We start from the raw sequence: 14,039 nt of genomic DNA on the forward strand, positions 1-14,039 counted from the left end.
AAAAAAAAAATACCCTAAGAAAAAGTAATCTGTATGAGGAAAAGTGTCAGGGTTGCCATCATGAGAAGTAATTCAATAGTTGGTTACTTTCATCCTGTAGCAAACCCAAAAAATGTTTAACGAAGGAAAAGGGAGAATTTCATTTATTTTACTCTTGTTAAGTTCCTTTTGAACTCAGGAGGTTAAACTATGATGTGAAATGATTTAGACACTGAAGATTTATTACTGAAAAGCTAAATTCATTCTTTACACTGCAGAGGTTTTCTCTAAATAAATCTTTATTGCACTAACCACAAACCTGACCAAACTCTTACCTAAGTGCTTTCTGTTTGTTAAAATAACCTCCCAATTCTCTTACAATGTCTACTTTACTACCCAGGATTCTTAGTATTAACCTTTTATATTAAAACACTACAAAAACAGAGTATTTTATTCCAATTTAGGCTTGCCTCCCGTATTTATAAAATTTCTCTATCTCTTTCAGGTCTTACATCTATATATCTGTGTTTCAGTTAAAGAACTTCCCACTGAGACATTATCCATATTTGTAAAACTCCCATTCCTATCTCCACTTCTATAGAAGCAAAGATGTGTACTATTCTAAGATTAAGGAATAATGTATTCCTTTAATGTAAGAGAATTTTGAGATATAATTCATGCAACTTAATATATTTTGATATTGTAATATGGACCAAACATCTTTTGAAACATATATAAACATTCCTACTACTTGTGCCAAACTTAACTATAACTTAATAGCTAATTTTGAAAAATATATTAATATTGATAAAATATAAAATTATAAAAATATATTATCAAATGATTCCTTAAGGGTTTATATAAATAAATAGAATAAGTGAATAAGGAGCCCTATATATCAGTAAATACAAGGGCAAGCACAGAAGGGTTGAGTTCACTTATGTTAGAAGCTTTTGTGTGGATGCTTACCGTGTGCCCCGTGCTACAATAGGTGCTAGATCTAGATTTATCTGATGCCATCTGCCTCGATGTAATTAATCCACTTCCTTTCTCCTACTTCCCCTCTCAAAAACAAAACACTTTTGGCATTGGCACCATTTTGTTACAAGGCAATTCTAGTGACTCAGTCTTTCCATAACATCTTTTATCAGTATCTTAGCTGTAGTGTTCTCCGAAGTGGTAGGAGAGAGTAATGAATTACTACCCAAGGCTTACATGAGGCACAGATAAATCTAATTTAATAAGTAAAAAACATTATTTTGTCAAAATATGCTTGCTTAAATCAGGTAGGTAATGTTACAGATGTGGAAATAGATACCTACAGAAAGTAGTCATTTTCTTTTATATTGATGATAGAACTTCACATTTGTCTAATGTTCTTTTTCTAAAGCCCTTGGGTTTGCTCTATTACATTATTCAGTTCTCTATAATTTTCTGATTAACATTAAAAATAAATTTAAACTGTGTAAGAACATAAAGAAAACAAAACTCCTTTGCAGTTTCTGTACCCAGAGAAAACAATAATCAACATATTGTTATAGATCCTTCCAGTCTGTTTTTCTGTAAGTTATCATTTATCATCCATTAACTTTTTATTTATTTATTTATTTATTTATTTTTGGCTGTGTTGGATCTTTGTTACTGTGCGTGGGCTTTCTCTAGCTGCGGCGAGCATGGGCTGCTCCTCTTTGCGGTGCCTGGGCTTCTCATTGCAGTGGCTTCTCTTGTTGTGGAGCATGGGCTCTAGGTGTGCGGGCTTCAGTACCTGTGGCTCACAGGCTCAGTAACGGTGGCTCATGGGCTCTAGAGCGCAGGCTCAGTAGTTGTGGCGCACGGGCTTAGTTGCTCTGAAGCATGTGGGATCTTCCAGGACCAGGGCTCGAACCCATGTCCCCTGTACTGGCAGGCGGATTCTTTACCACTGCGCCACCAGGCTCCATTAACTTTTTGTTTTGACTTTCTGTGCGTTCCCTGGATTACTTCTTTTACACATATTTACCTCACACCTTTAAGTAACAATTTCCAGGCCTTTCACCTAAAATCCAGGTCCCTCTAGACAAATCCATTTGGTACCTCTAAAATACCTCCAAACACAAGTTCATTATTTCCTTCTTTCTTCTTGAGTGTTCCAGTTTGTCAGTTCTTGACTCTGTTCTTTTTCTCCCTCACACACTACATTAGTCACCAAATACTGCTGTTTCTATGAGCAAAATCTCTCCTTAGGGTGCTCTCTTCTGCCCCCGTCTCCAAACTGCCTTCAGGCTCACTTCCATCCATTGTCCTTAGATTTATCCTCTTAAAACAGACAGTTAATGGAGTTCCCCCAGCCGCTTCCCACTGATACAGGATAAAGTCCAAATCCTTAACGTGGCTGACAAGACCCTCCCATTTTAGCACCTCTCCTCCCCAGGCTAGAGCCACCAAAAGAACCTGGACTAGAATTACTTTTGACTTGAGGTCTAATACTCCACCTAGTGGTACGGGACAACATTCTGGGATGGGAATAGGAAATATGCCACGTCAGCCCTATGAGATCAAGCAAACCTGCCAACACAGCTGTCTGTCAGCTACAGTCAGATGCAAAAAGGGACAAAGAACCCTGGGACTCAATGGCCCACCTAGTAGTTTTCTATAAGCACTGGATTCTCCTAAGAAAATGCCTCAAACCCCCAAACCGTTGTTATCATTGCCATTCTTGAGAGAAAATGAAAAGCTACAATGGCATCTCTTTACTTAACTGTCACCAAATAAAATCACAGGATAATTCTGACTCAACTATTGTAATGTTGCCTACATCCTTCCAGAATTTTCATGAAACTCAAACAAATCACAGTATTCATTCATCTATGTACATGTCACCCACTCAATGCACATTTAAAGAGCACCTGTAATGCAGATACTACACAAAGCTAATAATACAGGGTCCAAGCCAAAGCAGCCTGTAAACTGGAGAGCAGATAAATAAATCCATGATGACAATGCAGAAGGGAAGTCTAACCTGTCCAGGGACAGGGAGGGCTTCCTGCAAGAAAAGATGACTGAGGTGATTGGGTGAAGTCTAGGAAGAGTTAGTTAGGTAAAGAGCAGAGTGAAGGGTATTGTTTCACATTCAAAGTGTTACACATGCAACAGAGTGCAGCACGTTAAAAAGCTATCCCAAAGCAGCACCTGCAGTTAGTGCAGCATCATGAAAAAAGAAATCTCAATGGATAGGACTCTATCAACCTCCTTCAGGGAAACCCTACAGAGCAAAATGTCTCCATTTAAAAATACTTCTTAAGCAGCAGCATTTAAGGTAGGATGAGAAAGGACAGGATTTTAAACTGTACAACGGTAAAAACCACACATGTTCAAATGTCCAATGTGTACACTGTAAAAGATGTGAAATGCAATTTTCCTTACTCCTCTTTTTAGGGATAATACTCAACACTTAAAATTTTAAGAGGAAGTTTTATTAATCCACAGAAGTCTCTTTCAATAGGTTGACAGTTACAGCTTTTTATAAAATGCTGAATGGCTTCAGATTAAAAGCATCCATGAAGCTATGTAATATATGACATAATCACAGGAACCCACTGGAATACTACAAACCACAGGCTTTCCACTGCAGATCCCTCATCTGCCTCTGTTGGAGCAATGTCAGCAAAACCTCATTTATAACCATCCCAATGGCAGCCCACCTTTATCTTTGATGAGCACTAGTAGAGAGTTATATTAACAAAGAGACGAGATCTGTCCCCCGGTAACTTTGGCATCAACTGGGACCAAGTTTGGGACCCTGTGGACCAAGTGCCTGCTACCAGCCCAGGTTTCATATACTGGACTGCAGTTTGTTCTCAGAGACCTCCTTAATCTTCTGTCTCTGAGCCTAGCAATCTCAAGTACACTGTAACCCGTGTGCCACATCAAGTTTCATCTCCTGGTTCCCTTTCTTTGCACTCTTTTTTTTTTTTTTTTTGGCTGCGCTGGGTCTTCGTTGCTGCGAGCGGGGGCTACTCTTCGTTGTGGTGCGCAACCTTCTCATTATGCTAGCTTCTCTTGTTGTGGAGCATGGGCTCTAGGTACACAGGCTTCAGTAGTTGTGGCCTACGGGCTCAGTAGTTGTGGCACGCTGTGGCACATGGGCTCAGTAGTTGTGGCTTGCGGGCTCTAGAGAGCAGGCTCAGTAGTTGTGGCGCATGGGCTTAGTTGCTCCGCAGCATGTGGGATCCTCCTGGACCAGGGTTTGAACCCACGTCCCCTGCACTGGCAGGCGGATTCTTAACCACTGCACCACCAGGGAAGTCCCTTTGCATTCTCTTTTGAACATACTCCAGGCCTGCACGTGATAGGAGCAGTAGGTATGAGATGGATGGTAAAGTAAAGCAGGATCATCACCTCCATCGTGCTAGACAAGCCACCTGTGCTAATGCAGCTGCAGATGCAATGACTATCCTCAGAAACTACATGATACTGTGGACTCATTTTAAGATTCCCCTCAGCTACAACTCTCAAGTCATCATCATCGTGGTCTTTTTTTTTTTAACCAATGGATGCTAGGCCATTTCTCCTCCATTTCCTGTTGCCTAGGAAACAGTGCAGGCATTTCTATCAACATTTTTATGGACATGTCTATAAATATTAAGAAAAATATTTCTCATACAAGGAAAGTGACTGTTCATTTAATAAATGTTTATGAGCAGACACAATGTACTAGACACTGTGTTAGATGTTGGGAACATAAAATTAAACAAGACACACCAACATTATTCAATTGTTATTCCCTTTAAACAAGATTATATATATATAATATATATATCTTTACACAATATTTATATATATTTATATAAATTATTATATAATTGTCATTCCCTTTACACATTATATATTATATATATACACACACACATAGTAGCTGCTCAATAAACTGTTACTATTATTATTATATATTATGACCAGTTAAAAATTATCATTTTTTAAAAACTATTACAGATTTTTTAAATGAAAATACTGCAGAGTTGCCACCAATACTCACCAATACTATAATATCTTTTTAGTTCTGTACGCCTGATCTCCTTTAACTGATTACTTTTTCTCTTTTTCTTCTCATCAGTAATATATTCCTCTTCCACAGCAATGTTGCACATGTCTTGTTCTAAAATGACTGTACTAGAATCTTCTTTTCCAGAATGAATCCTTGTAGCCATAGCTGAGGCTGTCTCTGCATTTTGTTTGGCTTGCTTTTTCTTTTTCAATCTAGGGATGAGAAAAAAAAAAGGAAAAACATTGGAGAAATAATTTGCTAAGAGAAATCATATTAATTTCATGCTACTGGGCTTTGAGAAACTAATTAACTGATATTGAAAACTCTTTATATTACTGTTAATTACACTTTCCTGTTATTTTTTTTCTTTTTTAATCACTTAAAAATTCTTATGTGGAGATCTGTGGCCTTTCCTCAATTTTATATCCTCCATACTTATGTCTCAAAAAAAAATCACTGGGAAATGCTTTAGACCTGAGGAAATACGAGATTCTTCTATAGGCTATAAAATGTTGGGTATTTTTTATCAAGATATGCAGCTACCCTACTACAATGCCATGTTTAGTGTGTTACATTTCTTTAAAAGTGTTTCTGGTTTCAAGGGTACCTTTGGACTGATGGGCAAGCACATTTATAAAAACAAATCCTTTATAATTGGCTCACACACTGAGTAGAAAGTTTGGCAAGGTATGAACTGGTTCAGGTCTGAGTAATTCCTTTCCTTTACACATATGATAGTAGTAGTGAAGAAAGAGCTGCATTTCCTGAGATAGAAAATGCCACAACGACAACATATAGTTGTTATGATTACTAATATAATAGCTGACTGATACATTAGTTAACATATTTGATGTTTTCAATTCTTCATTCCTAAGTCAAAGACGTACAACAGAAGAAGTTTACAATAATTCACTGAAATCCAGTAACTCAAAATATTTTCCAGTTGACGTATCACTCTGGTTAACTGACGTGTCACTCTGTACTCACTAGTCCTTCTTAAGAATGTTTTTACCACCCCAGAATGTAAAGAATAAGGGCCTTGGCCTCTACTATATGTGGCAGTCTGGTCATATATAAACATTTTTAAAATTAGGACCATTTTCCCCCCTTCTATCTAAGCACAGTTGGCTTTCTCACACACATGTCTATTTCCTTTGCTCTCTTGAGCATCTATACAATTTGATGCTGGGCAATGGATGAAATGTTTTGGGAGAAAAAGGAGATAACTGTAGGCTCAAACAGGGACTAAGGTTTGATTTTATGCTGATTTGCTCTGTAATGTTGGAAAAATTAACAGTCTAAAGAGGTCCCTCACTGAGGCTTAGCTATCTAACGGGGTCTTTTATTAGGATCAATTGAAAAAATATGTATCAACAGTAAAATACAAACAAACAGAAACAGTAGAATATACCCAAATGCAATCATAGGATGACATGAGAACTAAGCATGGTATAGTTCATGCTTAGCTCAAAAAGTTCACGTTATAGTTCAAAAACTCAGCTTTTGAGATAAAGGTACCATAACATGTTCTGACAAAATATTTCAACTAAGCTGTTATTCACTGAGCAACCAAGTTCTTATATTTTCATTAGCTAATAAATGAGTATATGGCCTAGGAGAAAGGAGAGCTGGAAAAAAATCATAAATGAACATATTGCCCATCTCTTAGCTTAGCTCTCTCTTTAGGCTTACTTGTTAAAAAAACAAATAAGAACACAAACTAAACAAAATTGGAAATTCATAAAAAGGAATTATATCCAGGAAGCACGTTTTTATTTTCTATCCTCAGATTTTAAACTGTTTTTTTCTGGTAAAAGAGTAGGTGGCTCTTTGCAAAGGTGTGTCAGATAGTGCTCCTAATAAAACAATTTCTCTCTCGATCAAGATTTCTGTATGAGGCTGAAATTAATATGCAGTAACCTGGATATCACACACAGATCAGCTCTGTGCTTAGGGAGGTATATGCAAAGAGCTGATCTCTGTATCCAGAAGGACATGCGCATCTTGTTCTGATATACTGGTTTAACAAAAACATGCCTGAGGTGAACGTTACTGCCCACTTCCCAAAATGATTCCTTCCAGGGAGGAGAGAAAAGAGACTTCAAAAATTAGTTCTATGCAGACTGAGATATGTTGCTGCTTCTTAACCTCCTGAATTCTTCTACTGTAAGTTAATTTAAATGTCCTTATTTCACTGTTCCCACTATAATTAAATTCACTCAGATCTAGGGCACATGTTTTGATGAACAGCAGCACTGTTGGAGACATCTCATTAGAGGCTGATTTTCACACATGGAAATAACAAAATGGGATACATTGTTTCACTCATTTTCCCCCCTTTCCACACAGACCATTATTGTCAACCCATATAGCCAAACATAGTTGTTATTTCAGAAAGGGAAAAAAAAAAAAACTAGATAATAGCAATACCAAACTTGTTTAACAGAAGACAGAGTACAATTTAACACTTCAGTAATTTTACAATCAGCTACATCTTTTGTTTTGACTAGAGAACTCATGAGAATTTGTTTCTCTGGAGGTTATCAATATGAGCAGAACATTCTGATCTTGTAACTGGAAATCAGACGTGAGTTCTGGAAGCCCACTGTAAAATCCTTCCCCAAAGCATGTTAATACATTGTTAATACTTTTCTAAGGGGGGATAACTGCCAATCTGATAAATGTGGTACAGTTAATGCTCTTCAAACATTCCTTTTTAGGGCTTTTATCTTTTAAGCCTTCCCTTTTTTTTTTTTTTTTTTGCAGTACGCGGGCCTCTCACTGTCGTGGCCTCTCCCACTGCGGAGCACAGGCTCCGGACACGCAGGCTCAGCGGCCACGGCTCACGGGCCCAGCCGCTCCGCGGCACGTGGGATCCTCCCAGACCGGGGCACGAACCCGTGTTCCCTGCATCGGCAGGCAGACTCTCAACCACTGCGCCACCAGGGAAGCCCCCAAAGCTTTTTTAATGGCCCCAAATGTACACATTTATATGGTGGACTAAATAAATTACCTGGGGCTTCCCTGGTGGCACAGTGGTTAAGAACCCGCCTGCCAATGCAGGAGACATGGGTTCGAGCCCTGGTCCGGGAAGATCCCACATGCTGCGGAGCAACTAAGCCCGTGCACCACAACTACTGTGCCTGCGCTCTAGAGTCTGCGAGCCACAAGTACTGAGCCCGCGTGCCACAACTACTGAAGCCCGCACACCTACAGCCCGTGCTCCACAACGAGAAGCCACCGCAGTGAGAAGCCCGCGCACCACAACGAAGAGTAGCCCCCGGTCACCGCAACTAGAGAAAGCCCGCACAGAGCAACAAAGACCCAATGCAACCAAAATTAATTAATTAAAAAAAAATTACCTGGCAAGTAATCTTAAACAGATGAGTGATTGAAAATGGTGAGACATATTTAACATTTGATTGCTGTGAATCCAAAAAAACCCCCAAAAACCCAAAAAACCTTTTGTGATGCTCATTTGTCTTTTTAAAAAATAGATCACAATTTCATAAAACAAGTGTTTATTACACAATCTCCTCTCACTACTGTAACCAAGCCCTGTCAATTCTATTTCCTAAATCTCTCCCTCTCAAATACACCTCCTTTTCTTGGTCTCTGCTCCCATGGAATGATTTCAGGCTTTCATCATCTCTCTGACTGAACTATTTTTTTACAATATAATTTATTGTTCTTTGTTTTATTATGAAAATAATATGTGTTCATACTAGGAAATTTTGAAAATGCAGAAAAATAAAAATAACACTTAAATGAAATGCTAACACTAAGAGGCAATCACTGTTTGGGGGAGAAAATGTAAAGGTAGGGGCAATTACACTAATCAGACCTTCCCCAAGAGCAGAAGAATGAGGCAGTGTGGCTCACCATCGTGATTCTGAGCTTCTTATACGTACCTTTCCATAAAGGATATTAAAGGACTATATAAGATAAACAAGGACTTACCGTATTGTACAGGGAACTATACTCAATATCTTGTAATAACCTATAATGGAAAAAATCTGGAAAAGAATATATAAGTATGTATGTACGTATAACTGAATCTGTTGTACACTTGAAACACAACACTGTAAATTAACAATACTCCAATTTTAAAAAAAGGAATACTAAAGGGCTTATTTTGGAATCTCTTGGCTCCTTTTACATTAAAATTGTGTGCACTTGTAAGACATATGCACACCTCACTTTTCCCCCTACTTGTATCCTAATCCAGAGATAGCAGACTACAGAAATAAATAACGTGATACTGCTAAAGAAAGCATTTTTTAGTAGCTCAATGAAAACTGTTTTCCTCTGAAGCTTTTTCCTTTACTAAAGGAAATAAGTTTAAAGCACTGGCGGCCATCAAAGCCAAGGGACTGGAGCAAGTTCCTTTCTTTGTTTCTGCAGAGGTCTTCCCTGTTGCTTGCTGACCACCAGTGGAATGTAACACAAAAAGGCACCAAATGCAGAGAGGAGGTTTCCAATAGCACTAGAGTGAAAGCTTCATGAGGGTAGGGATTTGTTTAGGTTCTGTTAATGCCATACTCCCAGGGCCTGTGCATGGTACACATTAGCTATTCAATAAATACTTCTTGAAAAAATAAATAGATAAATGAGGATATGTTCTGATTTGTTTGAGATCTGCTCTCCTACAAACACGCCATTTCACAGCTTTCTTTGATTAGCAACATGTTCTCAAAAATACTCTCATCTCCTTATCTAGATACTTAAAAAGAAAATATATTAGCCACATAGAATTAAAAATATATTAAACTATAGACTTCTTTCATTATATTAACTTAGTGGCTCTCTATGTCTCTTTCCTTAATTCCATAATCTGAGGTCCATGTGTTTCTATAAAAAGTGCCATAGACATAAATATCTAGCACAGCACTGTCTAATATGGTAGCCACTAACTAGCCACCTGTGGTTATTAAATGTAATAAAAATTAAATAAAATTTTAAATTCAGTTCTTCAGTTACAAGAGTCATATTTTAAGAACTCAATAGACGCATGTGCTAGTGGGTACTGTATTGAACAACACATGTATAGAACACTTCTGTCATCACAGAAAGTACTGGACAGTGCTGACCTACAGCTGACTCAACAGAGAGTCCTATTAGCAAGAGACTAGAGGAAAGACTGAAGACAGAAATCGTTTCATATTTAAAGCTTATTGAGTATGTGCATAGAATACACCTACAAGGGTGTAACAAAAAATTTGTAAAGTGAGTTTCCAGCTAAAGAAAGGTAGCAGCTGTGGGGAAAGAGAGAGTAAGAAAAACTACTTTCTGCCTCTCTTTTATATATTTCGGATTTTAAACCATGTACAACATCTAGTCCCCCCCAGATTTTTTAAGTATTTAGTCTTTGAAGTCTCCTTCCTACAATAATTTAACACATAAATTGTCACATTTTTAAAACTGAGTTTTACTTTTTAAAAAAGATTATTACGAAAAGTTTGCAAGAGCTTTCTTCTAACAGCAACTACTATTGAGTTGACTAATGAACCAGGCACTGTGTTATGTACTTTATAAATATTATCCTATCCTCACAAAAGGCCAAGGAGGTAGGCAATCTTATCTCCATGTTACAGATAAGAAAAGAAGGCTGAGAAAAATTAGGGCCACTTTGCAAGGTCACAGGGCTTGGTTAAGTTGTGGAACAGGAATTCACAATGGCCACAGGGCCTCCAGGATCTCTCCTAAAAGTGTTATGGCATATATATACCTTGACTTTAAAATAAAATCCACTGGACTTTGGAAATTCTCTGAACTATTTGAGGGAGAATGGTTTGGCAACCTGGTAGGCTTCAAAGGAGAACATGCTCACAGGAAGGAAAGAGGTTCTGGGCTTGGCTCTCTGACAATCAGTTGTGACCTTCTTTGGAAATAAGATAAACTCTCCAGGACTTCTAAGGTAAACAAAACCAACAGGCTGACATGATTTTCAAGGTCCTGTCTGCCTCTAACAGTTGGCTGAGCTTAGGAAATGTGCTAAAGCTATTTTTGAGGTTAAAAAAAAAAAAATCTTTTAAATCCAAACTAAACCTTCCTAAGAGTCTGCACTTTCCTGTGCTCCCTCACATCTGATTACATCTTCCACTGCAGAGCTTCCAGCCCTGGGAAAATCCAGAGGTTAAGAAAGAACACCCTTCATATACAAAGGATGTTTTAAAAAAAAAAAAAAAAGGCAAAGAAGCTCTGCTCTACAATTTGGAGCTAATATCTCCATGAAGAAAAGTAGAAAATGTCAAAACTGAGCAGCCATGGAGGCAATATAATCTTTTTCTTTTACCGTTTTTTTTAAGTTTTTTCATTTTTTAATTTTATTAAGCATATCCCTTGGTGTCTCATTTCATCCAGTTACAGGTAAAGAGGGGATGAGGGCTTCCCTGGTGGCGCAGTGGTTGAGAGTCCGCCTGCTGATGCAGGGGACGCGGGTTCGTGCCCTGGTCTGGGAAGATCCCACATGCCGCGGAGCAGCTAAGCCCGTGAGCCACAACTACTGAGCCTGTGCTCTAGAGCCCGTGTGCCACAGCTAATGAAGCCCATGTGCTAGAGCCCGTGCTCCACAACAAGAGAAGCCATCGCAATGAGAAGCCCGTGCACTGCAACGAAGAGTAGCCCCCGCTCACCGCAACTAGAGAAAGCCCGCGCACAGCAACAAAAGACCCAACACAACCTAAATAAATAAATAATAAAATAAATAAATTTATTTAAAAAAAAAAGAAAACCCTCCAAGACCAACAACTATTCCATTTAGCTATATATGTACATAGGTTTAGATATATAGGAAAATGGTTGGTCAACGGGGAAAGAGAGAAGAGAGGTAACTTTTACTTTACACTTACATAATTTGGTGTTGCATTTTTTTATACAGCAAGCATATATATTAATTTTGTAATTATAAGGCAAATATATTTTAAAAAACTAAACATCTATAGCTATGACAACATTTTGCTGAGTCTCATTCAGAGGTATATCTTTTTTCTGAATCCAGCTATCACAGTAAATTGCTGCACTGCAACCCCAATCCCCTTCTTTATCAAGGCAGAGCTGGTCTGTGGCCCTCAGGGACCTTCTCTTAGTTCTTGATCTTGGCTGTTCCGCTGCAACCTTGTCGTTGTACTGTTCTGACCTTCAGAGTCTTGGCTGTTTTTTCCCGGTTGCCTAAACCAGACTCTTGCCATTTCCAGACTCAGGGAAATGGGTGTTGCCACAGAATAAGTTCGGCCTGTGAGCCAGAAACATCCGTGTTTGAACCCTCACTATTCTTTATTAGGTATGCATCTTCAGGCAAGTTACTAAATCTCAACTCAGGTTCCTTGTCTGTGAAAGGGAAACAACGGCCTCAGATGGGGTTTTCTGATGATTAAACTAAGTAGTACACGGACAGCTTACCTGTACTATTAAACACAACCTGTGCCTGGCTCCCAGTAAGAGCTCAATAACCAGATGTACCTACTTGGTTGTGCCACGGTTGTTGTCACTACTTGGGGATCTCTCAAGATCCAAGAAAATGAGGTAACACATAAAAAGAGTATAACACAACAAAGTAGATGTCTGAGAGATTCCAGACATTATTCTTCTCACTGTACATAAATATTAACTTTAGTTAACTGTGCTATGAATTTAGACACCAGCACAAAGCTATTTATTATTTCTAGGAGAACATCACTTCTGGTTTTCCATTTCATTTTGTGATTTCACAAATGGAAGGTCAGTTTTCCGTTTCCACTGCAAATTCCCAACTGGGATAAATGCCAAATAAAATCAAACTTCAAGCCGGGGGCGGGGGGGAATCATTGAAAAACAAAACGAAACAAAACACTCACCTAATGAAAATTCTCTCTTGGAATTATGATCAAATAAAACCAAAAAGTTCAGGAGTCATCCCTGGAAAAATCTGTAGATGTACCTGATTCTAGTGCCACCCTTTGAAATGTGCATTCATTCTTTTCATTTAGTCTAATTTTGATCATGAAATCCCCCTCTCCCCCAGGAGAATTCATCAGTTCAAATGGAAAAACTCTGGTTCCATAGAACCAACACAGTTAGAAAATGAAATCCTTTGGCTTTGAGTTCACTAACCAGCAATACAACCATCCAGATGAACACAGGTAACAGAATTTCCCTTGGCCTCAAGAAACAACTGCGTTCCAATAAAGACTGCTAAACAGAATGCCAATCAGGGACACACCACAAAATTTTCCCTTTTCTAGGATTTCTTTGTGCTATTATAACAGTGATGGACTCAGCAGACCTGAGCGGACTCTGGTAATCAAAGTGCAGGTGCCAGGAGTGGACATAAACAAATTGTCACACTTTCAGAGAAGGCTTGGGGGGGGTGGCTTCATAAGGGACATTTCAGAGAACCTTACACGCTCCCCCCAGCACCAGGATGACAATGGTACTGCCACAAAATGGATGCCTACTGTGTAGAATGTTTGCCTTGTATTTACGAAACAAGACAGGCTTTTGTTGCATATATAGAGTGCCCGTGTGGGAGTCTGGTTCCCTTTTCCAAAAATCAGTTTGCTGAGTCACAACCTGAAAAAGTTACATGGGAATCAATAGTACGTATGGACAACAGCAGTATATACCTCAGCCATAAACTGAGAAAGGGAACCAGAAAAGGGAACTTGCTCTGGGAGATAAGAGAATTGCATTCTGCTAAGAGTAATCGGCAAAGTCCTGTAAATATAATATAATATTTAAATATTAGGAATTTTATGCTTATCAGTCAAGAATAAGCTGATAAACACAGCAATACAGAAATTAACCAAAATCTGCAAACAGAAATGATAAGAAATGACTACGTATTTGGCAGTTTTTAAATTCCCTTTTGCTTTATAATGGTATTATGTATGTAGTTTATTTAACTTAATATCATCAAGTCAACTAGCTGTATTAGCTTCCTATGGCTGCTGTCACAAATTAAACTTGGTAGTTTAAAACAACACACGCATATTCTCTTACAGTTCTGAAGGTCAGAAGTCGAAACTCAGTCACGGGGCCACACTACCTGCAGACACTC

At 38.4% G+C, this 14,039-nt stretch overlaps 1 protein-coding gene across 3 annotated transcripts in view; it reads right to left on the reverse strand.

The window, feature by feature from the left end:
• The window catches only part of NCOA7 (nuclear receptor coactivator 7), a 151,339-nt gene that overhangs the window by 79,319 nt on the left and 57,981 nt on the right, over positions 1-14,039 (reverse strand). Inside the window, exon 3 of one of the 3 annotated variants that reach the window (XM_007447970.1) lies at positions 4,994-5,214. The exons of 1 other annotated variant lie outside the window; for it this stretch is intronic. In XM_007447970.1, coding sequence (XP_007448032.1) covers positions 4,994-5,214 — 221 coding nt within the window. Of the gene's footprint in view, positions 1-4,993; positions 5,228-14,039 lie in introns of those variants that run through there. One more of the 3 variants, XM_007447971.1, reaches the window with a different exon arrangement.

This window comes from Lipotes vexillifer, unplaced genomic scaffold (genome assembly GCF_000442215.2).
Source record: "Lipotes vexillifer unplaced genomic scaffold, Lipotes_vexillifer_v1.1 scaffold756, whole genome shotgun sequence".
Taxonomy (NCBI): domain Eukaryota; kingdom Metazoa; phylum Chordata; class Mammalia; order Artiodactyla; family Lipotidae; genus Lipotes; species Lipotes vexillifer.